Here is a 27,719-nt window from a genome sequence, read left to right on the forward strand (position 1 = left end):
TACCCAGTTGTCACGAGGAATTCTAATGGCTTTTGTCAGAAGTGTACTGGTAGAGCTTTGTGAAATACCAGTGTGGCTAAATTACTAGGCCCTTTAGCTTAATGAAGCTGGAATAGACCACAAGATCATCCCAATTTTCAAAACATGAAGAAATATACAACATGACAGTCACCCTACATCATTTTCAATCGTTCAGAAAACAAGTTGACCCTATAGACCAAAAATCACCTTCTCTCACTTCAAATGAGGAAAACACACTAGAATGCATTGATTTACTCCCTGATCCTTCCTGGTTCTGATTTCTAGCATAAGCTTTATAGAATAGGAAAAAGTATTGGACTCGGATTTGGAACAATTGGATTTGAATCTCACTGTTCTCTTTTGTATAACCTTGAGTGAGTCCCCTAAATTTGCCTCTTGTGAATACCTACTTCACATCAAGGTTGTGGGGATTAAACCACATTAAAAATGTGAATGCTCTTTGTGAAACACACAACATACAAATGTGTAAATTATTAGGATTAATACTATTTTGGCTAAAACAGAAAAACCTTGTTCAGAAATGAACTTTTATAAGTTCATGGTCAACTGTTCAGTAAATTGGTGAAATAGTTTTCCCTGTGTGTGTGTGTGTGTGTGTGTGTGTGTGTGTGTGTATTTTTTGCTCTCCACTGGTATTATAGAAAGGAAATTTAATTAAAAAACATAAAAAATAATATGGAAGTGGAGACATGAGCCAATAAAAGTTAAGAAGTAATGAGTACAGGCTGAAACAGCACACTTAACTCAACCCATGTGTCTAGAAGCAACTGCATACAGAGTGTGTCAGACAAGTGTCTGACTTCATCATGCCATATGGTTGCCCTGTGTGAGCACGGGGGATGGGGGGAGTTAAGGTCATAGTGGTAGACTTAGTTCTTCATTTCCTTCCATTTATTGGTTTGTGTCATTATTTTAAATTAGAATTTACATTTAATTATTTACTAAGACTACTGTAATTCGCTCTGCCTTCAATTTCTTTTTAATTTTTTTCTTTTACAAAAATAGAGCCACACCTGTTGTAGAATTAAGATCCCTAATCAAAGTTAGAACACCCCGAGTACAACACACTGGCTGCTGTACTTAATAAGGCCTCAGTGGTTTCATTGGGGTGCAGAATGCTGCTTGTACGGAGGACCATTGGCTCGCACAATAAAAACAAAAATGCAAGAAAAAACAAAACAAGAGTCCCTGAAAGTAAAAAGCAACTTAATTTCATTCATTTTTTTTTCAAAAAAAAAAATATATATATATAGTTTTATTTTAGAATTAAAGCATAAAATCTAATTGTCAGTAAATAAAGATAGCATAATATACCTGTTTCATAGTAAAGACAGCTGAATATGAGGCAGAAGAAGGAAGGAATGGGTGAAGAGTGATATATAATGTGAGCAGAGGAGATGTTTAGGTAAAAATTCTAAGCTGGTGAGCGGCCTAGGCCGTGTGATACAGTGGGAAGAAATGAGGAGGCCAGCAGGGCGTAGGTTTGTGCCTAAATGGTCACTAGAAGGGCAAGAAGCAATTGTTACCCCTCTTATTCTGCGGGGCTGTGGGTTTCAGCCTCCTTTATCACTGCTTCTTAATGCAGATTAACTGGTTCATCTCGGCCTATAACTCATCGACGGCATTAATTTTTAAATCCTGAGAGTCTTGGTCCGAAACGAGATAGCTACCCACAGCTCACCCATTTGGGGCAAAGACGATAAAGAGGGACTCTTTTCTGAGCCTTCTCATACTGGTCTGGATGAAATCAAACTGGAAGGAATCCACCCCTTCCATAGAATAAAGAAGGCAGGAGTGGTTTGTTGCCAGGGAACAAACTAATAAAATCAGTTAGTTTTACATTTTACCAAAATTACCTCTGACACATGGGTTTTACAGTTGGGCTTATTCTGTCAATAAATTTTTCATGGAAAGTTAGGTTATTTAGTTGAGTGAGGTTCACATAGCATACTCCAGCTGTAATATGCCAGCTAAATTGCAACCCAGTGGCCTGAAAGAATTAATTCATCTCCCAAAATGTGAAATTAAATCCTAGGGAGTAACATTACATGACTGATGATGTACTGAATTAAATTAAAGGAAGACTTGAATGCTTGTTAAAAAAATATCGCTTACATAAACTAGTTTATAACCACATGTGAGCCTCCTAATGGGTCGTGTTATTGTGAATCCACCATAACAAAAATCCAAAATCTGAACTATTAGAGAGTTGTTCAGTTTAGGAGAGAAACAGTATTTTATTCTATATCTTTCCTTTTTTTTTTGACATGTCAAGTAGTTCAATTTTTAATATTATGTTATGAGATTAAGGTGGGATTAGTACTTTAAATATATTAATTTAAATCTCAGATCCTTTATCAGATAGTAGCTTTGGCCCTTACTCTCTTCCACCCAGAAGATGATTAATTTACTAACCTACTAGAACTAGGAAATGAACCATCACTGCACACTCGGCCTGTGACCCCGGGCTTTCCCCACAATAGGTGGCATGACTATTTGCTCTGCTCTCTCCTGCGTCAGCGTACTGTGTTCATTTAACTTATTTAAAGTAGAGATCTAAATAGCCCTGCATGTGCCTCTCCTCCGGCTGTCTTGAGATGACGTGAGCTCATCAGATGAACTGAGGCCCTGGAGGCCGAGGTCCCACTTTGTGGCAGCTCCAAACAGGAAGATGGTTTTCTCTTCCACTTTCATTAGCGACTCCCCTTTTTTATGGCGGACCCTATTATGCATGCATAAAATGTGCTCATGTTTTATTTAGATTCGAGACTTAATGCAAAGGGACTACATAATAGCACCTAAGGCCCCTATATGAAAGAGGGTGACAAAGTAGGAAAACAAGAGGATGAGGGAAGAGGAGGTGGTGGTTTCTCCACATCTAGCAGTTTCCTCTTGGAGGACGTATCTGTCTGTTTTATCCTGAGACACCTGGGACCCTGACATGCCACAAGGAACAGGGAAATCCCTCCCATGAGCAATGGCTAAAGTACACACAAGTTTGATTTCTTTTAGTTTTCAGTTCAAGTACTACCAGTATGTAATAGGTGCGTGCAAGTACATACACACACAGTTGAATTCTTTCTTTTTATTGCTGTAGCTTTCTTTCTCCTTTTCTTTTTCTCCAACCCCGTCCCCTGCTGACTCTAAGCCACAGCCCCGAAGCACCAGGAGGTTCAGGGGATCCTCTCTGAATCCAGACTCTTCCTGGTTGAAATTTCAGACAACTCTTCCCAAAGCCCTGATTTCATCCAGTCACCATCTCGCTCAGAAGCAGTGAGTGGCATGAGTATTACTCCAGCCTCATCAGATACGTCCATCAGCTGGTGTTCAAGGCCCCTTCACATGGCACTGGCCTCCACATCCAGTGTGAGCTCCCACCCTGCTCCCCTTACACACACCTGTTCGTTCCTGCCTCTGTGTGTGTTCTCTGTCTCCTCCTGTCCAAACCCCACTCATTCTTCTCATCCAGTTTACATCCCACTTTCTTCCCAAATCCTTCTATGAAGACTCTAGGCTTATAGCTCCAGTTTTTTCGTTTCTCCTGTACTTCAAGCCTGTGCTGAGCCATTGTCCTGGTCCTACGGCCCTGTCTCATATTCCTCCATCAGAAGTGCATAGAGAACACTCAACACACACTTGATTCAGTGGCACTAACAAATGGGACCGAACTTCCTTCTAAACTGAGTAATACGATCTCTGCTAAACATTTACTTCTTCAAATGCATATTATTGGAAGAGGTAGGAAGACTGCAAAGAAACAACTGTGAATACCTAATCCTCTCCCATTATCAAACATCGAGCTGCCCCCTGGGCACCAACTCAAACTTACTTATTACAGTCAGCCCTTCTGTGAAGCCCCCTCGAAACCACGAGTCCTCTGTGTCCTCAACTCTACTGAGCAACGCTAGCCTTTTCTAGGTTAACTACAAGCATGAGAAACGGGATTGTAGGTCATTGTGCTCTGGGCTGGTGTTTATGTATATGTGTCTTGAAGGGCTTCTTCTCTCTAGTGAGTCATGTGTGCGAGTGTGTTTTTTTGTTTGTTTGTTTACTAAGGATTTAAATAATAAACAGTTGCCTGAATATAAAGCATACTTTCTTTCATAAATAGAAACCAATATTTATTTCTGAACAGTTACAAATGGAGAAACAACTCTCAGGTTATTCAGTCATTCTCTTCCAACCTAAATGTTGCATTTAGGATTCTAGGGCTCTTCATCCGCGGCATTGAAGAAAACAGCAGGTCCAAGCGGGAAGGACTGTTTCACGAAAATGAATGTATTGTAAAAATCAACAGCGTGGACCTCGTAGACAAAACCTTTGCTCAGTAAGCATTTTTTTCATTGTTTTATTTACTTTATTGATTCCTAGAATGCTTATAATCATCACTGAGCTCATTATGATCAAAAATGTAGGTAGAACTTCTGGTAAGTTCCCTTTGACCCCAGAACATCTATTTTCAAATGTGTCCTGTGTTTTAGCATACTCAGAGGTGGGCTTCAAATGTCCCTGACAGCCCTGAGAAGGGCAAACTGCAGAATAGAGCAAACCTTCTGTCTGGCTGTCTTTCTGGGGCATCGATAGATGGGTTTGTTTTTCTTGGGATACAGGTCAGTTAGACTGGTATTTAAGAACTCTTCACAGACTATTAGTTCGGCTTATTAATTAACTTACTTGGTGTCAGTAGTCTTCCTTAAACTAAATATCTGTGAGAGATGACTGTGAAGACTCACTGAATAATAGAAACAAATGGAAAAAAAAGTTAAAATACTCTCCCTCAAGAAATTATTTCTCTGCATGTGAAAATGTTACAGGAATAGGTCTTTGTACCTAAGAATTAGAGTATGCAGCAGTCTGCATATGCTTTTTTATATGTATATTGGCATTACAGTGGAACAAGGGAATAATCACGAATACTCTTTAGTAATGATCACCAACCTCTCTTGTTTCAACCAAAACAACTCATAATATATCTTCTCTGTGACCATTAGTTGCCAATATTGTGTTGGGTGGAGGGACAGTGCTGTAGCTGCTTAAGTGTGGAAGAAGATGAAGCCTTAAGAGTGTATTTCTAAAAATAATGAATGATAGGCAAAATTATAACTATTATCAATAATGATATTATTTTTATATATCACTGTGCTTGTTACCAGGACTTAATAGGAATGCAAGGCAGACATTATTCTCCCTATATTATAGAGGTAGAAATCAAGGCTTATAAAAATTCAATGTGGAGTAGAAATTGACTCCTAGTCAAGGAGCTGACCAGAGGAGTTGGGCTGTCTATGTGAAGTCTTCTCCCTCCTCCCCTAACATTGTAAGCTCTTCATGAATAAAGTGAGGGGGAGCTCAGATAGCAGTTGGAATTATGATTAATTATTATTTGGTGTGGCTGCTAATAACAGAGACCTGAAATAAAGGTAGCTTAAACAATATTTACCTTTTCTAAGGACAGATAAGTGTGGAGATGGCAGTCCAGAGTTGGAATGGAGGGTCCACCATCATCAGTGAGTCAGGCATCCTCCATCTTTCTGCTTTGCCATCCTTCTTATGCGGATGCTATCTTTAAGCTGTCTCATGGTCACAAGATGGCTGCTGGAGTTCCCTCCATCACTTCTGAGTTTTAAGAAATAGGAAAGAGAAACAGTAGAACAAAAAAGTTTCTGCCTCCCAGATGAGCCAGATTTTCTCTAACCTTTCATCTCATTGGCAAGAAAGCTGGGAAAGAGAGTTGTTTTACCTAGTCATAAGGTATAAGGAGACATAAGGAAGAAGGAAAGAAAAAGTAGTAGGAAATTTGAGGAAAAGCACAAAGCGCTAAGACAAAAAAGTAAAAACATTAGGGACTCTATAATAGAATAACAGGGAGGGTGCATTTTGGATTGCCAATCCACTGTGATATTTGACACAGCCAACGTACCTACCAAACGTCTCCGTGAGGAAACGTTTGTGTCAGAATTGGGCTTCTGCAACACAACCCACATTAGGAAAGACCTGTACTTTAGATTAAAGTCTTAAAAGGAAACCAAATGATAATCTCATGGAGACTATGAAAGATGTTTGTTCCATTTAAAATTAGAGCTTGCTTTTATATTTACTTCAGTAAATACTTCTGGGTAGAATTTCAGATTTAGAAATGCTGAAAAGCTGTGGGTCATTGGACAAGTTACTTAAGCTCTCTGAGCCTCCATTTCTTCATTTTGCAAAATGAGAGCTAATTATACTTACTTAACATGGTTGTTAAAAAGGTTAAATGAGAGAATCGTGCATGTTGATAAGGCACATGTAGCCCAGTGTGGTGGCACCTAATGGGCAGGCCATACATGGTAACTAGCGTTTAGTTAGCAAAGTCACATTGGTAGTAATAGTGATAGTATCTCCTGTGCTTATGCTCCTGGGATGCTCCTGTAGCCGTGAGGCTGGGCGCTTTGGATGGCATGCTAGGAAGTGCTATCATTATATGTTCACTGTCTTTCAAGGGCTCAGGACGTCTTCCGTCAGGCAATGAAATCTCCAAGTGTGCTGCTCCGTGTGCTTCCACCTCAAAACCGGGAACAGTATGAAAAATCAGTCATTGGACCTCTTAACATTTTTGGTAACAATGATGGCATTTTGAGAACAAAGGTGCCACCTCCTGTCCATGGAAAATCAGGAATAAAGACGGTAAATCTCACAGGAACAAGCAGTCCTGAAGAAGATGCATCAGCTTCCCTGCAGCAAAGCAAGAGCCCCCGAGTACCAAGACTAGGTAGAAAGCCATCCTCTCCCTCACTCTCCCCGCTCATGGGATTTGGCAGCAAGAAAAATGCAAAGAAAATTAAGATTGACCTAAAGAAAGGTAATTATTAAATTATGCTTAATAGCATTCTATTATTGTAACATGTAAAATTGGTTAAGAGACATGCATTAAGGCTAATTTTGTTAATTCTCCCTTCATTTAATTGAATCAAAGAATAGATTTAAGTGTATACTGCAGTCACTTAAATTTCTTAAAATCGTAGTACTTTCTTATTCTTTTTTCTGGAGAGTGTAAATTATTTGAAGCAAGAAAATTATAAAGATCTGCTGTGAAATAGAAAGAACCATTACAAACTTGGTAGGAACAGAGTGTTATTGTATCACAACTTAATACTAAATAGGCACTGAAATTCAGTTGTCTATTTTAAGCAAGATTAGTGATTTTTGAAGCATCCTTTAGTCCAAGTCCGAAAAGCCGATATATTGTTTCTGGTTCTCTAAGATAGTTTTATACCAGCAAAAAATTATTCCTCAGCAAATATGTAGTAATTATTAATTTCACTAATTCAACAATGCAAATAATTTTTCAAGTATTCTTAATTTCAAAAGCATGTATAACCTTTTTTCTTCATCTTTTTCAACTTTTTCATCCATTTGAAGCCCAGATCAATAAGACTAGATCATGTGTGTTCATAGATATTTATGCAATATTATACATACACACATACACATTCATGTATTTCTGTGCTTTTACTTCTGATAATTCCTTCCCCCACTGCAACCTTTTGCAACACACTGTGATTTTCAAGACTCCATTCAAAAGAAACCAAGATTTTATGGATTCTTGTCTGAATTAATAGGAAATGTAATGATCACAAGGTAGTTTTAGAATACTTATTTACATATATCTAAAGCAAATTACATGTACCTTTAATTGGGATATAGAGATTATTCTGAAAAACCCTCTGGTCAAAATTTTGTCCTCCTATAAGAATTCTATACTGGGAAGAAAATGTATTGATAGGAGGCACAATTAGGCTTTTTATGTAAATGCATCACTTGTGCTTTTCATACAAATTGTGCAGCTATGTATAAGACATGGGGTTGAGTGCTTTGAGAATAGATAAATCAGACACAGAACGTGACCTTAAAAATCCATCAGAAAGCCTTGAATGCAAAAATAAAGAATATTACATCCCACAGCTGTGTTTTGGGAAAATTAATCTGACAGAAAAAAAGATATACTAAAGAAGAGAGCATACAACAAGGGATCAGTAAAGGGTGCACGGTGTCTGTCTGAATATAATATGTATGCCTAAATTGCTGACTGGATGTAGGCAGGAAGAGAGAGGAATTACTGTTATTGCTGAGGTTTTCAGCCAGGGTGTCTTGCGCAATGGAGATGCCATTACGAGAAATTAGAATTTTAAGTAGAAAAGGCAAGGATCTGGGTTGGAGAAGGAAGTTCATAGTGAAATTTAAAATGCTTGTGAAAGTATGTACATGGTAATATCCTGGAGACTGACACCAGAGAGATTAGAGACAAACAAAGTGATGTAAGTGTCATCTGTAGGGAGATGGTAGTTGGAGCCAGGAGCATGGAGGGCGGTCTAGAGGACAAATTGTTCCAGATCCTTGGGGAACATCTATGTTTACGTGGGAGAACGATGGGTAAGAGAAAGACAGACATGTTGTGATCAGAGAGGCAGGAAAATAATCAGAAACTAAAAACATGAATACCAATGGGGGGAGTTAATTTCAAGAAAATGGTTGGTGAGAAGTGTCAAAGCTAGAGAAGGGGAAAGATCAGAATCGGAAAAATGACTGGATATGGTCATGGGTAGGTAGTTGGTGATGGAAGATTGAAGAAGCAGTAGGATTGACGTAAGGATTCTTTAGGGTAGAGAAATCTAAGCATACCTTCACATAGAGTGAAAAAGACATAAACTCAAAGAGAGAAACTGGAGATGCAAGAGAACTGGACAGGAGTAACAGGAACGAGTGATGGGACAATGGGATGCCGTACACAAGGAATGGAGACTCAGGGGGAGGGGGAACCACAGGCTGGCTAGTTGATTGAAAGCCTGACATGTCAGATGGCCTCTTGCTTCTCAGGAAAGTATGAAGTCAGGTTATGGTTTACTGAGAAATCAGTCTCCCAGGTATATAGATAACATGTGGTGTTTCTTCTAGGACCTTAGTAAATGAAAGTTTTATATATCTACACTGGCCTTAAATTCACTGTGATACAATCATGGCCTGTAAGGAACTGTAATCTGTATTTAAAACCAGAAAAACTGAAGCATATTTAAAATATTTACTGGAATGTCAATACTTCACTTATTCTGCATTAGTCTAAATTAGGTGGATTTAACTATAAAATTGAATATAATATTACTCCTGCTGAAGGTGACCATGCGTTTTCCTGGTCTTATACACTAGGACCTGAAGGACTTGGTTTCACTGTGGTTACCAGAGATTCTTCCATACATGGTCCTGGTCCCATTTTTGTAAAAAACATTTTACCAAAGGGAGCAGCAATAAAAGATGGCCGCCTACAATCAGGGGACAGAATTTTGGAGGTAAGAATTAGAATGAATATCTTCAATAAAATCTTTCTTAGTGTTTGAAATAAGTATATAAAATGTATTAAATTTTGAATTCAGTATGTTGAAAACTGTACTTATAGACAAGATAAGGACTTTAATTAGAAAACTGGTTAATCAATAGCCTATCTTTGTAAGCCCTCAATAAGGACAATGATATGGGGCCAAATAATATTGAAAAGTTTTCCCTATCTCCTCTTTCTTACTTCCGCCTCTTAGAGTCCCTGGGGAATTTGGGTCAAATCCACGAGTTCATCATATATTCAATTAGGGCTAAGGATTTCAAATTTGCACCCAAGCCCTTGTAACAGTTTCCTTAGAGTTCTCCAAGAGTGGGCCAGCCTGTCTCAGGTTGGTCTATGAATATAGAGAAGTATTTGGAATACCCAAAGCAAGAGGCTTTTTTTTTTTTTTGTCATTTATTTTTGTTTGATAGCATCATCTTCTTGGCTAAATATATATTGTCAATTTACCTTTCAAGAAATCATATTCGTTGAAACTGGCTGGTTCCATTGAACTTTCTCATGGCATGGAAGTAGCACTATAGCTTTTTATATAGTTCTAGATCACGATAGAAAATGGGCCAAATGACTAATGTAGTTCCAAATTACAATCTCCAATAATCTATGGTAACCTGATGACTATAATTTTCTAAACATGGAAAATTGTAGAATTATAACAAAAAAAACTTATGCCTCAAGAATTTACTGTGTGATAACGGTCCATTTCTCCTATTTGTATTTGGCAGAGCATGATAACAGCTAAGCATTTGAAATCAGCTTCCTTCCTACTTGAGGAATCATTCTCTGGTATCTGTCAGTTTGATTTGTCCTTGCTAAGAATGTGATGTCTTAGGGAAAACTGCTGATGCCAATTACTGAATGTCTGAGACTGTCCAGCACCACAATAATGATGGTTGGTATATTGCTAGTATCATAAACATAGTTGGTTTGGGCTCATGTATTCAGTTTTCATCTTTCCAGAGCTTCATTGATCATGGGAGCCCATTTGCTGCTTGCTTTCAAAAACCATCTAGGGCAGAAGGGGATGGCAAGTGTTTTAATTGTGGTTGCTCATATGGTTGCCTGCATTAGGTAAATGGCAGAGATGTCACTGGACGAACTCAGGAAGAGCTCGTGGCCATGCTGAGGAGCACCAAGCAGGGAGAGACTGCATCACTGGTCATCGCCCGCCAGGAAGGAACTTTTCTGCCCCGAGAGCTGGTAAGGTTCAGATCACAGTCTTACTGAATTTTCAATACAGAACATAATACACTCAGTGAATTCATAATAGCTGAGAAATGAGTTCTAAGTCATGGGCTTCATTTGTTAAAAAAAAAAAAAAAGTGAATCACACTGACAGTGTTTTGCCCCCATTTGGTGTATCACTGTTTTAGTGATGATGTGATGATGCAGTGAGGTGGGTAAATGCAAACAGTGCTTCAAGTGTATGAATTCAAACACCCTTCAAGGAGGCAACTTAACAATATTTGATAAAATAAAATGCACATTGAGTATGTGCTATGGGCTAGGCCCTGTGCAAAACACAACCAGCAGAAATGTTCATGGCCCTACCTTAGTGCAGTTAGCAGTCTAAAGGGAAATTAAAATATAACTAAGTATTTAAAATGGTGATGAAGATTATGAAAGCAAACTGCGGAGTGCTACAGTAATATATAACAAGGGAATTTAACCTAGTCTTGAAGGCTGGGAAAGACATCTCAAGAAAGAGAATTTCAAAAGTCTTATTAAAAATTTGTACCCTTTGAACTAGTAACTATACTTTTAGCAATTTGTCCTAAACTGATCATCAAAGATGTGGAAAAAATTCTTCTATATTGATTTTTTTTCTCCAGTCCTGTTTATTATAGTGATATATTGGGCATGGTACAACAAGAAGGTATTGGTTAAATAAATAACTGGATCGCTTTCCAATGAAATATAATAAGTACTTAAAATGGTCTCTGTGAGGAATTAATAATAATATGAGAGAATGTTCATAGTATATTATTAAGTAAAAAGTTGGGTATAAAATGGCATATGCAGTATGACAAATTACATTAAAAATCTTTTTTAAAAAGCTGGAAGGAGATGCACCCAGATTGTTGGGATTATGAGAGATTTTCATTTTCTCTTTTTTTTTTTTACAATGAACACATAATATTTATTATTGAAATATTTAAGGAGGCTTTAGAAACTTCAAAGGACTTTTATGACTAATAATAAAGAAGAATAGATGTGGTCAAAGGACTTCTAATTACCCTTTGTTTTTTATTTCCTTTCAATCTATATAAGAAATGACACAGGCACATATGGGTAATATGATAGGTTCCCCAAGTTAGATCATCAGAATAGTGAGTGTTGAGAAAATTGAGTATAGTTAACTTGAAAAAAAAAAGTTTAGTACTGATAATTGCTATCACATATATAAAGAGTTATTGTATGGATTGGAAAGTAAATTTTAGTCTGTTTCTTCAGATAGTTTATATCCATTAATTTACTTACGCATTAATCCAACAAACAAGTTACTGAGCATGCGCTGTGCAGTAAGTTGGAGGTTCTGGGGATACAAAAATAATTAAGACTAATTTCCTGCCCTATGTGAGCCTGTTCCAAAACAAATAGTTTGAAGTAATAATGTTACAAGCACTTTCTAACTGTTGGAGCTGTGCAAGAAGGAAACAGGTTATTTAGCATACTGAAACAGAACCTGCCTCACCATCTGTCAAAGATGCTCCAGAAACAATTCTCCTGTTGGTAAGGTGATAAGACTAGATAACCTCTAAGATACCTACTCTGGGTCTAATATTCTGTTACATGTGTTTATATCCACATTTGAGTATACAGCTTTCCTGAACCTCGTCTCTTATATATTAACCCTCCTTAGTACTGGCCAAAGGAACCCCTGCCTTCCATGTTTCTGTACCATGGAGTTTCCTCTTGATCCTTTGTTATCTTTCCCCTCATCTTATCCATTTTTCCGCTTGTCCTCTTTTATGCTTTGAGAAGGTCCATGGTAAAATAGGGAAGGGGAGATGCACTCCCCACCTCCTTTCCGCTACTGGATTCCTCCACACTCAGCGCTTTGGAAGGCAGAATCTTGAGTTACGGCCTCGTCTCCTCACTGAAGCTCCCGACTCTTCCTAAGGAGAAATGCTGTCAAAACTCGAAGTCTAGATTTTTTTTCTCTAAATTCAGATAGATTCTTTCCCTCAATCTTTTATTTATCCAAAGACGTTGGTCTTTCTCTACAAGGGTCAAAGCGAAAAGAAACAATACAAGAGGGGGCAGCATGGATATGTAGCAGGAAGCCCTTACACTTCTTATTTAATTCGTTGGTTGCTGGTGATAAAAACGGTTAGAAAACCTCAGTAGGACTATGTACTTGTTTCAGGGATAGGAGAACTAGGAAAGAGGTTTTGATTGTGTATTCTTTTGAACTGTGGTCCTGGGAGGAGTAAAATCCTGCACATAGAGAGAAATATTCCAGGCAGCCCCTAGGCATGCAGAGGAACCCAATAGCAGAGCTCCAGCTAGGAACTCAAACACTCACGAGTCCCTCGTTCCCCATCTAACAGTCACTTATACCCCTTTTCCATATGTCCTCTAGAATTCCCAACTGCACAGCTAATTCCTTCTTCCTATAAGCTCTCCCAGCCCCCCTTACCCCCACCAACTCCCACCCCTGCGCCCTGTAAGGGGGAAAGGGATGCTGATCTTATTCCAGTTTGAAACTCTGAAAGCATTTTTAGTCAAAGACAATTACATCTAGAAGTTAGCAAATGGAATAATAGAATTTCTGGACTAAAGGGAGCTGAAAGAATCTGTGAGTCCAACTCTACTTTTGTAGCTGAGAAAACAGAGGCTCAGGGTGGTTGAGTAACCTGTCCATGGGCCCACAGTCAGCAGGAACTAGATGCCTAGGTTTCTTAGCATTTACTATTGTCTCTGAAGCTCAACTTCTGTCCTTACTACCTACTGTGTGATCCAGAGCAGATCACAAAATCATTCTGAGGCTCAATCCTCATCTGTATCATTAGATTTCTGTGACAATTAAAAGAGATAATGCATGCAAAGCTCTAAGTGTTGCTTCTGGTCAATTGTAAGTACTAAATATGTTAGCTATACTTGTTTCTTCTAGTACATTACCACTTCTGTAGTATTGTAAACACAATACTGTATAGGTATTATGGGGTAAATAAATTTATGCAGGCTTACCTGGGATTAACCACTATTTTGAACATTGATTGTTTTCTTTTTCATTATTTTAATATGTATTCTGGTATCCAAAATACAGAATTACAGACAAAATTTGTGTAACCAACCAAATTTACAAGCCAGGCAGCCTGTATATATTATTTCACTCTCATTTAATATAATTTAGTGACATTGGATTTCTATCCCAGAAAGTGATATCATAGGCCAAGCCCACCAGGGAGCATATTAAATTAATTGTGCAACTATGAGATTATAAGTGAAAATAAATTCTTTGTTCTCATCATTTTCTGTGTTATACAAAATTTGGAGGGCATGTGGTTAGTATCCATTCTCTTAGAATTCTCTGGCAAATAGTCTCTTTAAAAAATATTTGACTTCTAACTATCCAAATATGTGGAATATTCTTTGTAACCACAGCAAAGCAAGGGCCTTTGAGGCTAACAAGCACTGAAGTAACGTGGACCCAGAATCTTTGTTTTGGAGAAATGTGGAATAATATTATTTTTCCAGCCCCAATACCTGTCTTGAATGCTAAATAGCAGGAACTCTGCAGGAAGTTTATCAAGAGGTCATATTTGGCATTCATGGGGCTATTTCAGTGGGAAATACTCAGAGCGTGTGGCACTGGACTATTTGAAAGCACAGAATAAAGAAGAGTGTGCGACGTGATACATCTTTGTATTTTTCTTTCAAAAAATTGAAGGTGGTATCATTTCGGTCTCTTCTCCCTTATTGTGATTGATGCACACACTTGACTTGCCACTGAAAATCTGGCAGGATGAAGGAAGGACAGCACTTCCTGCTTTTGTCTTGTTCTATCTCCTTTGAAGAAAACAAACTGTTTATTGGTTTCCTGTTCTGAGAAACTGTCCTCTCCCTTTTGTTAAGCTGTGCTATTTCGTGAGCTCCGTACCCTCTTAACAGCACTGCTCTGCCTATTTTCTGACAGTTAAATCTTCCTTATTTCCTTGTTATCATTAGCTTCCTGTGAAGTCTTAACGCTCACAGCCAAGGGAGCATGTGGTCAGCAGTTCCGCAGGAAGGCCCAATATAGGATGGTCTCTCGAATGTGACCCTCTGTCATTCCAAAGGCCTCAGCATCCATTTCCTGGTCATTTCTCCTGACTTGCCACATAAGAGAACTGTGCTGAATGCTTGTATTTGCTGGTCCATGTCTTCCTTCCTGAGCAATTGGTTAGTATCCCAAGTATAGCAGCACGTTTAGCCAACTTTCTTTCCATCTGTGGCAGTCTGGGTTGAAAATCAAATGAAAGGAATTTTATATAATAACATCATTTAATAACATCATTACTATTTAGCTATTTCTAGTATTTTTACCAAAAGAACTGAGCTTCAAAGGTAATCTTTCCAGAATCCCAGTCCAGAAGATCCTTTGATGTTCTCATCCCCTTACTGGGTGAGAGTTTATTAAAGAGGTGTTCATATAAGGAACACTTTTGCAAAAGGGACTTTGAGATTAGTGTTGGTAATAGAATCAGAAGGTGAAACTGCTGTATCTGCGCCTGCACTTGAAACAAAAACTATGCTACTTATTCGGTGGTTTGTTTGGTCTGTTCTGTGAGAGACATGGTCTGCAAGTTATTTTCCATCCCTGATACCTAAAATTCTTTTTGTCTTGTGCAAAGTGTCAGATAAAGCTCTCTTTCCATTCAGAAAATATTCTGAAAAACTACAGGTTTTCTATGTATTCCATGCCTGTATTTTTAAGGACTTCAGAGGAAGCAGCACTTTATTATTTGCCACATATGTGCATGTACATGTACATATATGTGGCTGTCTTCTTTTGTTTACGGGGGAAAAAGTATTCTGTCATTTCATTGTTAACCTGTTTAACGTTTCATGTTCTGACCTGCTGCCTTATCCTTAAATTATCCTGAAAATCACAGCAACCCCTGGTGGGTAAAACAAGCTGAGAAAATTTCAAATGTATTTATAATTTCTACCTGCCAAGTTTGCCTGCTATTAAGCACTGGCCTCTGCAAGGGGCAATAACTATATTTCAAGCAAGCAAGTTGCTCCTGCCTGGAATGATTGAGATCCCAAAGTTAGCCATGTTTGTCATGCTGATCTGACCTTCCCTCAGGAACATCGCTTTTGCTGAGAAAAAACTGATGCACACATATGTGGAGGCGCCCTTAATAGTTGTTGAGATCGGTGCATTCCACACTACCGTTTCACCAGTCCCGGTAACTACCTTAGCAAATGACACATGGCCCCAACCCTTCATGGTTTACTCCATCTTCTTCCTAAGTGAAAAATTCACACCTCAAATGTCAAATTATTTAACATCGTGAATCATGCAAGAATTTTAGTTTGAAAACTTAGATGAACCTCATTTAACTGATATTTTATTCCCTTTGGCTATTTGATTCAAAATGATTCCATGCTTAATTAACCAAGGTACTTAAGGAGGAATGAATATTATAGTGGTTATTTGTGGATAAGTAGCAGAAATTGAAGAATGGTTTCAGAATGATTTTTCTACCTAACCAGAGTGCAAGAGTTATGTTTTAGAATTTAAATAATTATGCAAAAACCAAAATGCATTGCTATATTTTATAGATTCTCCAAGTAACTCAGTTCTATGACTTCAGATGGAGTCCTTGCCAAGGTACAATCTCCATTTCTGCCTCTTTCTACAGTAATTTCAGTTTCCTTCTTACTGCATTTCTGTTCAACCAGTAGTCAAGGCTCTGCAACATGACCTCCAGAATCAACAAGATGTGTCCCTGTCCTCAAGAAGCTTCTAGCCCATAAAGAAAAAAAAGAGTGATGAGTTGATCAAATTATGCAAATAAAGTGTTATGAGAATTCAAAGTTGGGGACCAAAAAACCTTTAAGAACCGAATGGTATTTGAGAAGAATCTTGATGATTGAGTAGGATTTCAAAATGCAGAGCGGGGGGAAGGAAATAGCATCTTCAAATACTCAGAGATTGGAAAATACAAAATATATCAAGGAGATAGTAAGTAGCCCATCCTGGTAGATTACTGAGCAAGGAGCTATCATGAGTAGTAGTGTTTGTAAGGGGTGAAAAGGTATTAGGATACCTGCTAGCATCTGTTGCAATTCACTAGACTGTAATGACGGGGAGCTTAAGAGCTGGGTTTAGTCAGACCTGGGTTGAATCCTGGCTCTCCTACTGATTGGCTGAATGGCCTCGATTAAGTTACTTCCCTATGCCCCCACTCCTCATCACAAACATGGGGATCAGATTTTTGTCTACCTAAGAGAAATGAGATGCATGTATAGGGCACATAGAATGGGATTCAGCAAATGTTACTTGTTATCGTTATTGCTCATCTAAATGAGAGATATTAAGTGCACAGCTAGGGCTTCCCACTCATTGGGAATGGAGAGGGGTATGGAAATAGAAAACCTTGGCTTTGGCATCTGATAGATGTTAGGGTGATGGAATGAGATATATCAAATCTACCCAAGTTTTGAGTTTGGATGTCTAGAGATAGAAGATACATAGGCAGGTTTGGAGAAGAAAACAATTATTTTTGGCCTAGAATTGTGTTCCTTTCATGGATCCCAAGCTGGTCCATGACCAGTGGTCATCAGCATTTTTGCCTTCTCCCTGCTCTCTAGCCATTCCAAACTTTTTTTTCACTTGTTTAAAATGTTACCAGTGCCCTCTCTTTGTCAATCAATTGCTGTGAGAGTTCCCTCTGCTTAGGACACCCTCTCCCTTCCCTCTCACCGTACAACTCCTTAAGACATTTACTTACAGAGCCTCGTTGAACCCCCAAGTCTGGGTTATGGAGCCCCACTTAGTTTTCCATGTATATTCAAAACTTACCATGCTTCTGAGTCACCTTAAGAACTGTAGACAAATAGCAATTAAGAGTCCAGGTTTGGGAGTCTCATGGGCTGAATGTGAATCCCTGCTTCACAATCTTACTCAACCTCTCTGCCTCAGTTTCTTCACTCGTCCAATAAGGATGATGATAGCACCTACCTTGTAGGGTTGTTGTGAGAATTAGTTGAGCAGAGATGCTAACACGTGGTAGGTGTCGAATAGTGTTGACTCCTGTTATTTCCCATGCCTGGTGCACACTGTGTGCTCAGTAAATATTTGTTGACTGAATAAGTGAAAACTATGCATTATTAAAGTAGACAATATAGAAAGCTGGAAAAGGTATTGCTAAAACAGCTATTACCCCTGATCTATATCTAATCTGTATTGAATGCATTATCCATCCTGCTACAATCATTTTAAAACAAAAAATATGCAGAGATTTCCTTAGATATCAGGGCACTAGCAACTTCTAATTACACACAAGACAATGAGGGTAGGGGTAGTTAGTATTAAATGTAAAGATGTAGACATAGAGAATGGACTTGAGGACACGGGGTGGGAGGGGGAAGCTGGGGCGAAGTGAGAGTAGCATCGACACATGTACACTAACAAATGTAAAATAGATAGCTAGTGGGAAGCAGCCGCATAGCACAGGGAGATCAGCTTGGTGCTTTGTGACCACCTAGAGGGGTGGGATAAGGGAGGGTGGGAGGGAGACGAAAGAGGGAGGGGATATGGCGATATATGTATGCATATGGCTGATTCACTTTGTTGTACCACAGAAACTAACACAGTCTTGTGAAGCAGTTATACTCCAATAAAGATCTATAAAAAATTTTTTTTAAATAAATGTAAATGACAGTTTAGGTAGTTTAAATTATCATGAAAACATTTGCATGGTCTAGTTGTACAGTTTATTTGTAAAGACATATAAAAACAATAAGTATCAGTACTTTTTATTTTAAAACATTAGAGGTATTTTTGAAGTATTAAAAGTATTTTAAAGTACTTTTAAAATATTTCAATCTTGGCTACAATAACGTGTTAGAACAATGGTCCTCAAAACATGGTCTCAGACCAGCAGTGTAGCATCACCTGGGAACTTGTTAAACATGCAAATTCTCAGGCTCCCTCCAGAACTAAGAAATCAGAAACTCTAGGGGTGGAGCTCAAAGATGTATTTTAACAAGCCCCCCAGATAGTTCTGATGTGCCCTCAAATTTGAGAACCACTGGAATAGTGGTTTAGTTCTAGAGTGTAACAAGGCCTATAGGATAACTTACTGCCTGTAGCTGACTAGCTTCAATAATCACATTTTCAACTTTATCTTTCTGTTCTGCAAACAGTTTCTTGCGCTGTGAAAAGTATTCAGTGAAAATTTCAAGCCCAGTTGAGTTGCGTCTCTTTAGCCACGTGCCCCTCATTTTGGCAAAGGGCCAGTGCTGAACGCAATCCAGTTACTCAGCTCAATTACACCTGATTCATTTAGGCAAACTCAATTGTACTTGACTTTTTCAGGCCCAACTCGATTGTGCTTTAAAATTTTCACGCTCAATTTGATTGTGCTCAAAATGTGTTATGTGCCACCTTGTAACCTGTAGATCTAGACACATACCAGAGGGAGGTACTTTTAGGGAAGCTTAGAAGATCGGGTTATTGGCATTTGTTTGCCGTTACACTTATTTTATCTCCAACGTGGTGTGCTGCAGGTAAGGTATCCTCCACCAGCCCCGTGCATGGACCATAATCTACCATCCCCATTCTGCTATGTTGAATTCAGGTCAGAGTTTGTAAAGCTCCTAAGAAAGTAATCCTCGTGTACTGTCACAGAGCCACTATGCTTAGTTGTTCCCATTTATCTCATTTTAAAGGTGGAAAAAATTAGGCGCAGAGATATTGCCCCGTACCAAAATTTATACTGTTTGTCAAAATCAGAAATATTTTTTTTTAAACCAGATTTTATATTTTATTCAAATCACATTTATTTTAAATTTATTTATTTATTTATTTATTTATGGCTGTGTTGGGTCTTCGTTTCTGTGCGAGGGCTTTCTCCAGCTGCGGCAAGCGGGGGCCACTCTTCATCGCGGTGCGCGGGCCTCTCACCATCGCGGCCTCTCCCGTTGCGGAGCACAGGCTCCAGACGCGCAGGCTCAGTAGTCGTGGCTCACGGGCCTAGTCGCCCCGCGGCATGTGGGATCTTCCCAGACCAGGGCTCGAACCCGTGTCCCCTGCATTGGCAGGCAGATTCCCAACCACTGCGCCACCAGAGAAGCCCAGAAATATTTTTAAAGGAAGACTTCCACCTCACTAAGATAAGCATCATACCTTCTCACTTGTGCTGTGTACTAGAACACCAGGCCCTTAATCTCTGGCAATTTTTTAAAATGCATTCAAGAACCCACAAGCCTGAGGGATTAATAGTCATCTGCTACTCCCTGGGAAGTACTCATACCTAAAAGAATTTTACTGAACCCTTGTCAGCAAAATCTAGTCTTGATAAAATAGATGATGATAAATGCTCTGGTTCAGCATTATTAAAACAGATGGAGGAAGTGCTGGCCATTTTGCCTGGTTGTATGGCTTCCAGGTGTCAGAATGAAAATACTTAATGGGTTTTATCACAAGACTGGTTTCCTTGGAGTTTGGAAGGTGGTGCAAGGAGGAGTGTTCTGTGCTGAAAAGAAGCTCTCCTGACATTCAGAGGACTGGGGCCTAATTACATTCTCTTGCAAAGTTAAGGATGAAGAGCCATGAGATCTGGCCGTACTCTCATGGCACAAGACATATATCTTATTAGTGGCCACTGTGGCCATGATTAGGCTTCCGGAGGCTTGAAAAAAGAAGAGTTTTCTGAATATACATGTTTAAACAGCTCAGAAAAAGGAATATTGCGACCAGCCACAGACTATATCCTTCTTATTATCCAGTTAGCAAAATGTTACCAGTAATTCATGCCAGCTGTTGATACGGAACAGCTGGGTGAGAAGGTGTTACAAAGCTCAGGGAATGACCTTGATTTGCCTAATTACCCCGATGCCTGTGATCAGTACATTTGTTAAGGTACATTCACCGTAAGATAAGGAAATGCGTTCATTTTGTAAAGGATATTTAAAGATTAAGGGGAAAAAAGTACTGCCATAATTGATTGTGGTCGACTTTTCCAGCTGTTATCAAAGTAAATACCACACATGTGAAACTGTCGCAAGAGTCCGTTTCACTTTGAAAGTATACTGAGAGGTTTGAACATGTTGCATCTGCCTGTTTTTCAAGAAAATGTGTGATCTTTATCGTTAAAGAATATCAGCTTAAGATTGTTACTTTTTTTTTTTTTTTCCCCCTAAGGGCTGATAAAACAGAGATAGACACTTAAATAACAATCTGTTGCCACTTACCTCTTCCCATGCCCCGTCCCTAAAGATTCTCTGGGCAATGACTTTTAAATATGTTCTCATTATTTTTAATGAGTGTGCAGAACATATGATGCATAATGCACCAGTAGATAGGTGCCCTTTTACTGAACTTGTCAGATATAATAAAACATTGAAGGAGTTAAGATGCATTTTTCTTTAAGATATTATAATTATTTAAATTAAGATGCCCAAGTACAAATCATGTACTATTCAATTCCTGTTGCTGCCTAAAGAAAGCCCCACCCCAGTCTTAGTTCTCTCTTTAAAAAAGAATGTTTTATCACAATGTTAAGAAGACAAAAGAACATTTAATATTGTTATGTCTCTTTAAGTTTACCCTTCTTTAAATCTGCCCCAATGGCAGGATATTCAATTATTAACGAGTTCAATTATGTTTCCTGGCCACTTATTGAGTTATATGAAGGACTTTTAACACGGAGTCTTTCCATAATTAATTCTTTGCATTTCTTAGAGGCTTAGGACCTAAGGAAAGATTGTTTAACAGCTTAAAATCTTGTTTCAATTTTCTTATATTTCCTCTTTCTCTTCTTTTCCTTCCTCTCTCCTTTTCTTTCTTGCTCTGACCTATCATCCTGCCTTTCTGGAAGCAAATAACACTTAGTATGGTATCTCTCAATTGCAGAGTACTTTTATGTCTATATTACATTAAAATGCCAGGTGGTGATGAAGAGGAAGGTAATAGTATATTATGTTAAACTACATTAAAATGCCAAGTGGTAGATGAAGATGGTGGTAGAATGGAGAAATATATTATCCCCAAGAGCAACAAAGCCTCCCCTTGCTGGTCTTTGTTGCATAAATATTGGTGCCTCTGGCTCCTGGTTTATGGAACTGTCAGCCTTAGCACCCTGCAGGTGTTACAGACTTTCAGCCTGACTCAACAGGGCTCTCTTCTCTCCTTCCTAGCAGCTACATCTTTCAACTGTAGACCCTTGACTTCCCACTGGAGGAGAAAAACACACAGAAACAAACAAGCAAAAAACCAGAAAGTGGCAACACACAAAAACACCCAACCACAACATGTTACCCATGACTTGCTTGCACTCCATCTCCCTGAGATCAAATGCTTCTCATCCATGATACACAAAGAGAGACTGATGTTCAGGAGAATTGTCTTCTTGGGCCTCCATCTCCCTCTATGTCTGGATCTACATTGATGATAACAGGACCCAGTTGTTCAATAAATATTTACTGAACACCTATTTCCAGTTCAGTTGATCAAATACTTATTGTTTATTTATGCTAGGTGTTGTACCAGGCACTGGGTATTCTAAGATGCACTAAATCGTGATCCCTGAACTACCGGAGCTTATAGACAATGCTAAGCGCCATTAGAGGAACAGGGTAAGAATACGGCATAGTACCTATCATCTGTGGGGAAAGCTAGTGGGAGGGAAATAGGTGTACAAATTTAAGGAAGAAGCTGAGAGATTAATAGTGAACTAAAAGTTAAAAAAGAAAGAAATTAATAAGGGTTTTTAAATCATGAAAAATTTCATTTATGGGGTAGGACTTTCGTTGGGCCATGGATAAATTCAAAGAAGCAAGGAGGGAAAAACTTCCAGGAATATGGAGAAGCATAAGCCAAAGGCAGGAAGGAAAACTGAGGAAAAGGAAGGAGTAGAAAAACGAAGCATCTTGCTTATAGTGATATTCTTGTTGGCTACTTATGCTATCACAGCAAAATTTGCAAGTCTATAACAAGGCCATTTCTAGGGGTAGCATAGAAAATCCCTCAAATGTGACTTTAGGATCTATTTGAAGCCCTCTTTTATAAGGTCTTTGTTTATAAGTTCTGTGTTTGGGCTTATTCATGTAGCCTACATTCAACTGGAGCATCTACTGGGCTGGAAAGTCCAAGATGGCATCCCTTACAAGGCTTTCAGTTGGTGCTGGCTGTTGGGTGGGGCACTTTGGTTCTCCTTCATGTGCCTTCTCATCCTCCAGAAGGCAGTACATCTTCCTTACCTGACATTCTCAAGACAGCAAAAGCAGAAGATGCAGGTGTTCTTAAGGCCCAGCCTTGCAAGTTGCACAGTGTTACTTCTGCCTCAATTCTCTTGGCCAAAGCAAGTTACACGGCCAATCAAGATTCAAAAGAGAGGTGGATAGATTCTACATTTGGACAGAAAGAGCAGTAGTCATGTTTCAAGAAGGCATAATTCACTGGGGCCAATATTACAGTCTCTCACATTAGGTTAGGAAAGTTGGTGAGTACACTATTCTATAGCAGAATGAGTATTGGTCAGGGATGTAAGATTCAGTTACCGGCCCAGGGCTTCCACTGGTTGGGTGAGTTTTTAGAAAGGCCATTTAACTTCTTGGGTCTTATCTTTCTATATTGTATTCACAAAATTTTTATCGAGTTCTTTCTCAGTGCAAATAGAGTGCAAGAGATAAAAAAATCTATAAGCCATTCCCCTTTCCCTACTTTGCTGTTTAGCAACATTTTAACCATGACATTCTTGCTAAACATAAATTGCTGTCTCTATTCTGGATACTTCTCTCCCTAGGTGAGGGATATGCTTTTCCCTTTTTTTCCCATCCCATGTAGAGGTTTACTCTATAGTAGACACCCACGACCTGGATTGGGGCCGGGAGTCAGGGTTTGGATAGTGTAGATAGTGATAAACTAATAAATACTAAGATTAAATCATCAGAATAAGAAGTATTTTGACAGTAAAATGGGAGAAGACTTTCCTTACCTATAAAATGAGAAGACTAAACTAAATGGTCTCTTCCTACTGGAAATTTCTGTGCATCAGATATTGGCATGACACTCCATAAAGACAGTACCTGAATTATGAATAATCTGTATATATAAATGGGCAGCAGAAGTCCAGCTCTGAGTGTTTGTTCCACAGTTCAGAGTGCCTTGGGAGCTTCTGACCTAAAGAATGCCTTCTCCTACGTAAATGTATAGCTAACAAATTGCCAATAGATATCTCTCTTGCCACCATTTCAACCCCCTGCCATTGTGGTGCTTGTTGCCATAGTAGTTAGTAGACACAGATGGAGCCCTTTTTCTAATACTCTCCTGACACCACCATAGCTTTGGGTACCATAAGAGACTTCTCCCATAGCTAGCTCAGAAGAGAATGTGTTCCTTCTTTCCTAAATTGGAAATTGAGGTGTATTTTCCCATAGAACATTCTTAAATATAGCCCATCCAATAGAATGTAAATTCCTATGTACTGTTATGTTTTGAAGATACTGCAGAGTGAACAAACCTTGATGGCTAATTAAAACCTAGGCACAATTTACCAGTATTTCTTTTTAGGGAAATAAAAAATCGAGTCCCAAGAATCAAATTTACAAACCAACTTACAGCATACAACCTGTTTTCTGACTAGAAATTGCCTTGTCTGTACCCACAGTCACAGTTTATTTAAAGCTTATTTCCATTACACATAGAGAAAAGTGAATGAATTACAAACACTATTCATTAATATTTTGGCCATCCTTAATGGAATAAAAAAAAATATCTGGGTTCTGGATTCTTCTATTAGAAAAATATGACTGTGTCAACACTAGCACCTTGTTGTTGGCAGATATTTTCAATGTAATTTATTAATGCAAGCCACCTCATTTCCTCGTGGGTACTAGACAGGTTGTAAGTAAATTATATAAATAAATATTAATGTAATTATCAACTTGATAATTTTATGTGCTATGTAGGCATGCAAGAAAATTGAACAAAGATGAAGGCTGCCGTAGTTGTTCATGTGTGAGGACCTACATAAGAGTGACTTATTCCCCATATGGTAAGGAGATAGAAGTGCACTAGATCGAGCCTTGTCTTCAGCTGCCTGAGTATGACTGTAAAAATATATATATGTAATTTTTCATGGTGGTTAAGTTAATAACATGCCACAATAATTTGTGCACTTCTTTGTGTACTTTGGGAACCAAATCATATACATCCTAGTTGGAAAGAAAGTAAAGGCAAAATACCTGCAAACAAGCTAGAGGCTTATTTTTTTTAAAGCCCGGTCTTTGCAGTCAAATAGTAGTTCAGAGGTTCCTCTTTAACCTGTAGGGTTTCTTCATAAAAGAATACCGATAGCATGTAAATGTCTTACTTCCTTCACAAACCTTTGAAAATGTAACCCGAAGATTGCGTTGTCTCTCACCCTCGGCTCCCAGTAGCTCTCTAGGGAGTGGGCATGTCTTATCAGGCAGAAGCAACCAGGCAAGGGCAGCCGGCACATTGAGAGGCCAGGGCAGTGTAGTGGTCAAGGCCACTGGGCAGGTAGTGAAAGGCCTCTTGCTGTGTTAAACAAATGCAGTTTCCTTCCCGCCTTCTGCAAGAGCTAACTTTGTTTTGCACTTCTCTTCTGGTATAAGAACAATAAGGATTCATAAGGCCATTCTGCCTGTGTGGAGATGTGCATTAGATTATCATAAACCCACAGATAAAAAGTGCAGTGGTCAATGAGAACAGGCATTCTTGGATGAAATAAAAGGTTTAATTGAAAGTACTGTCCCATGGGAGATAGATGATTGAGCGTGGTATTGTCGACATCAATTACCATAGACCAGAGAGTGAAGAAAATAAAAGGAAGACCATTCTTTTTTTTTGAGTTCCCAAATCTGTTTCTCTTTAAGAGGAGGTAGGAGATTATCTTAATAGGATGCTGAGGAAAAAAAGTGAGCTCTTGTTCATACACAGTGTTCTTAGAACACTTTTAAAATTTCCCAGGAAGTTGCAGCTGAATTTACTACTAGTACAGATATTTTTTGTTGGAAGTTAGAGATCTAGACAGAGTACAAAGTGTACTGATGCTGAATAATGGTTAAAATTGATAAATATCTATTGTGTTGAGTTATATGAGTAAATGATTTGCACTTATTCATAATTATAGAAATTTTTGGTTCTTTGATTATGCCTCTCAGCTTGTTTTTTTAGTAGGTTGGGTTTCTGTTCTACAACGTAACAGAAAAGAAAAAAATAAGTTGAAGAGGCTTTTGAACATACGGTCCCCATTAAACACTAAACGGCTTCCTTTGTATCACTAAAATATGGCTCCCTTTATAAATCACGCATATTTGTCTAGCCGATGCCCTACTTTTGATGTGACTAAAACAATGAGATGAACTCTACATTCATAGAGAAAAAAGCTGGGATCAAGGACTGCCTTAACAAGAAAATAATTGGTCAGGTGTCTCTTTTACCAGTCATTAACATATTTGAATTAAGAGTTTGAGTTTTCCTTTAGGTCAAATAGAGTATAAAAAATATTCTGGATTATGTGTGCCTAATGTGCAATACATTTGAAAGGACAAAGACAGGGAGATACCAAATATATTTAGTGTTTTACTTGGTGTTTTACACAATGCTGCCCAATTTAGTTTAAAAAAAACCTGTCAAAGCAACTTTTAGTTTATTTGCTTTTCAGTTTTATTTAGAACAAATGAATTCGCTCAATAAGTGAATTTAAACTTCTTAGACAATTGTTTAGGAGTGGACATAGACACAGTCTTAGGTTTGAATGTGAAAAATTGCTTTTTTAGGGTTAATTTGAACAGGGTAATTGCCAAATACTGCCAGCTGTCATAATAAAGGAGAAGTGAGTGACAGGTTTACTCCACCCCATATCAAAACTCAAGAGCGGATATGGTGATCAGAAGAGCCAAAATAAATGTGAGTTCTTAGAAACATTTGCAAGCTATTTTCCTGCAAAGCTCAGCCCTTCATAGGCATCAAAGTACAAACATGTGGTGATTAAGCTTAGCACTATTATAGAAATGAGAAAGTGGGATCGCTGTTGCTGTAGATATCCCAAATGCACTACCTAATACTCCAAAGTTCCATTAGGTGATGGTGGTGACAGTGGTCTATATTACAAAGTATTGGGACTTAACTAGCAGTTTTTAAACTACTTTTACTATTAGTGAAAATGTCACCCATTTGAGCTGCAATGGAAGAACTAACTGATGCAGCACTTGTCTGCAATGCTCTTTAATATTTACTGCACACTTATTCTCAGGCATTCATTGGAATAGGTGCTAGTGGCATAAATAGAAGTGAAATGGACCTTGTTGCCCTTGAAATCCTTGAAGATTTATATAATAACAAATAACTATAATATAATGTGATTAGTGCTATAATTGAATTATGTATAGAGACCCAGGTGAGGGCCCAGCCACAGAGAGCAGGTGACAGTTCAGCTGGGTTTTGATAGGTATGTAAGAGTTTTCAGTGGGTGTCAAAGTGGGAGGAGGGGAGAGAATTATTTTTAGAGAGAATCCCACCTAAAAAGTAAGAGAAGCTCTTTGTAACATTTAATTAATTAACTTCAGTTCTATCTAACAAACATGTTAGAAAGTTTAGGCCAGAAGTGTTAAAACTATGCTTTTATAGATAAGATGCAAGACATACCTGTCCCATTTTTTTTGGCCTTTTAATGCTATTATTTCAAGAAGGGCATTATGGCAGAGAAGCATCAAATAAATAATTTATGAAGTCATCCTCTAACAAATATTTTTTATACATATGCATTCTATCAGATGCTAAACTGGATTGAAAGTTGAATTAAACATAATTCCTGCCTTTGGTGAGATCACAGTGCTATAGTGGAATCAAAACAGGCACACCAGCAAATAATTGTAAGAATAGAAAGAAAGGGATGAGAATCATAAGAAAAGGAGAAAAACAGAAGAATGGAACTCAGAGGAAGGCAAATTGTTTTCCTACTGATAAAATCAGAGAAGGAAGAGGCAGCTTGCATGCTGAGACACAAAGACTGGGTGTTTGGAAATACTAAGTAAGGAGTCTTTGATTCCATTAGAACTTTGCTGTAAAATTTCCTTTGAGATGAAAATAATTGCTGCACTTTATATATATACACACATA

At 38.4% G+C, this 27,719-nt stretch overlaps 1 protein-coding gene across 2 annotated transcripts in view; it reads left to right on the forward strand.

Annotated features, from left to right (window-relative positions):
* The window catches only part of PARD3B (par-3 family cell polarity regulator beta), a 1,037,929-nt gene that overhangs the window by 540,114 nt on the left and 470,096 nt on the right, over window positions 1-27,719 (forward strand). For both annotated transcript variants that reach the window (XM_059928520.1, XM_059928522.1), the window contains exons 7-10: window positions 4,244-4,369; window positions 6,522-6,880; window positions 9,223-9,362; window positions 10,481-10,609. In XM_059928520.1, the coding sequence (XP_059784503.1) occupies window positions 4,244-4,369; window positions 6,522-6,880; window positions 9,223-9,362; window positions 10,481-10,609 (754 nt within the window). The remainder of the gene's footprint in view (window positions 1-4,243; window positions 4,370-6,521; window positions 6,881-9,222; window positions 9,363-10,480; window positions 10,610-27,719) is intronic.

Source organism: Balaenoptera ricei, chromosome 7, assembly GCF_028023285.1.
Source record: "Balaenoptera ricei isolate mBalRic1 chromosome 7, mBalRic1.hap2, whole genome shotgun sequence".
Taxonomy (NCBI): Eukaryota; Metazoa; Chordata; class Mammalia; order Artiodactyla; family Balaenopteridae; genus Balaenoptera; species Balaenoptera ricei.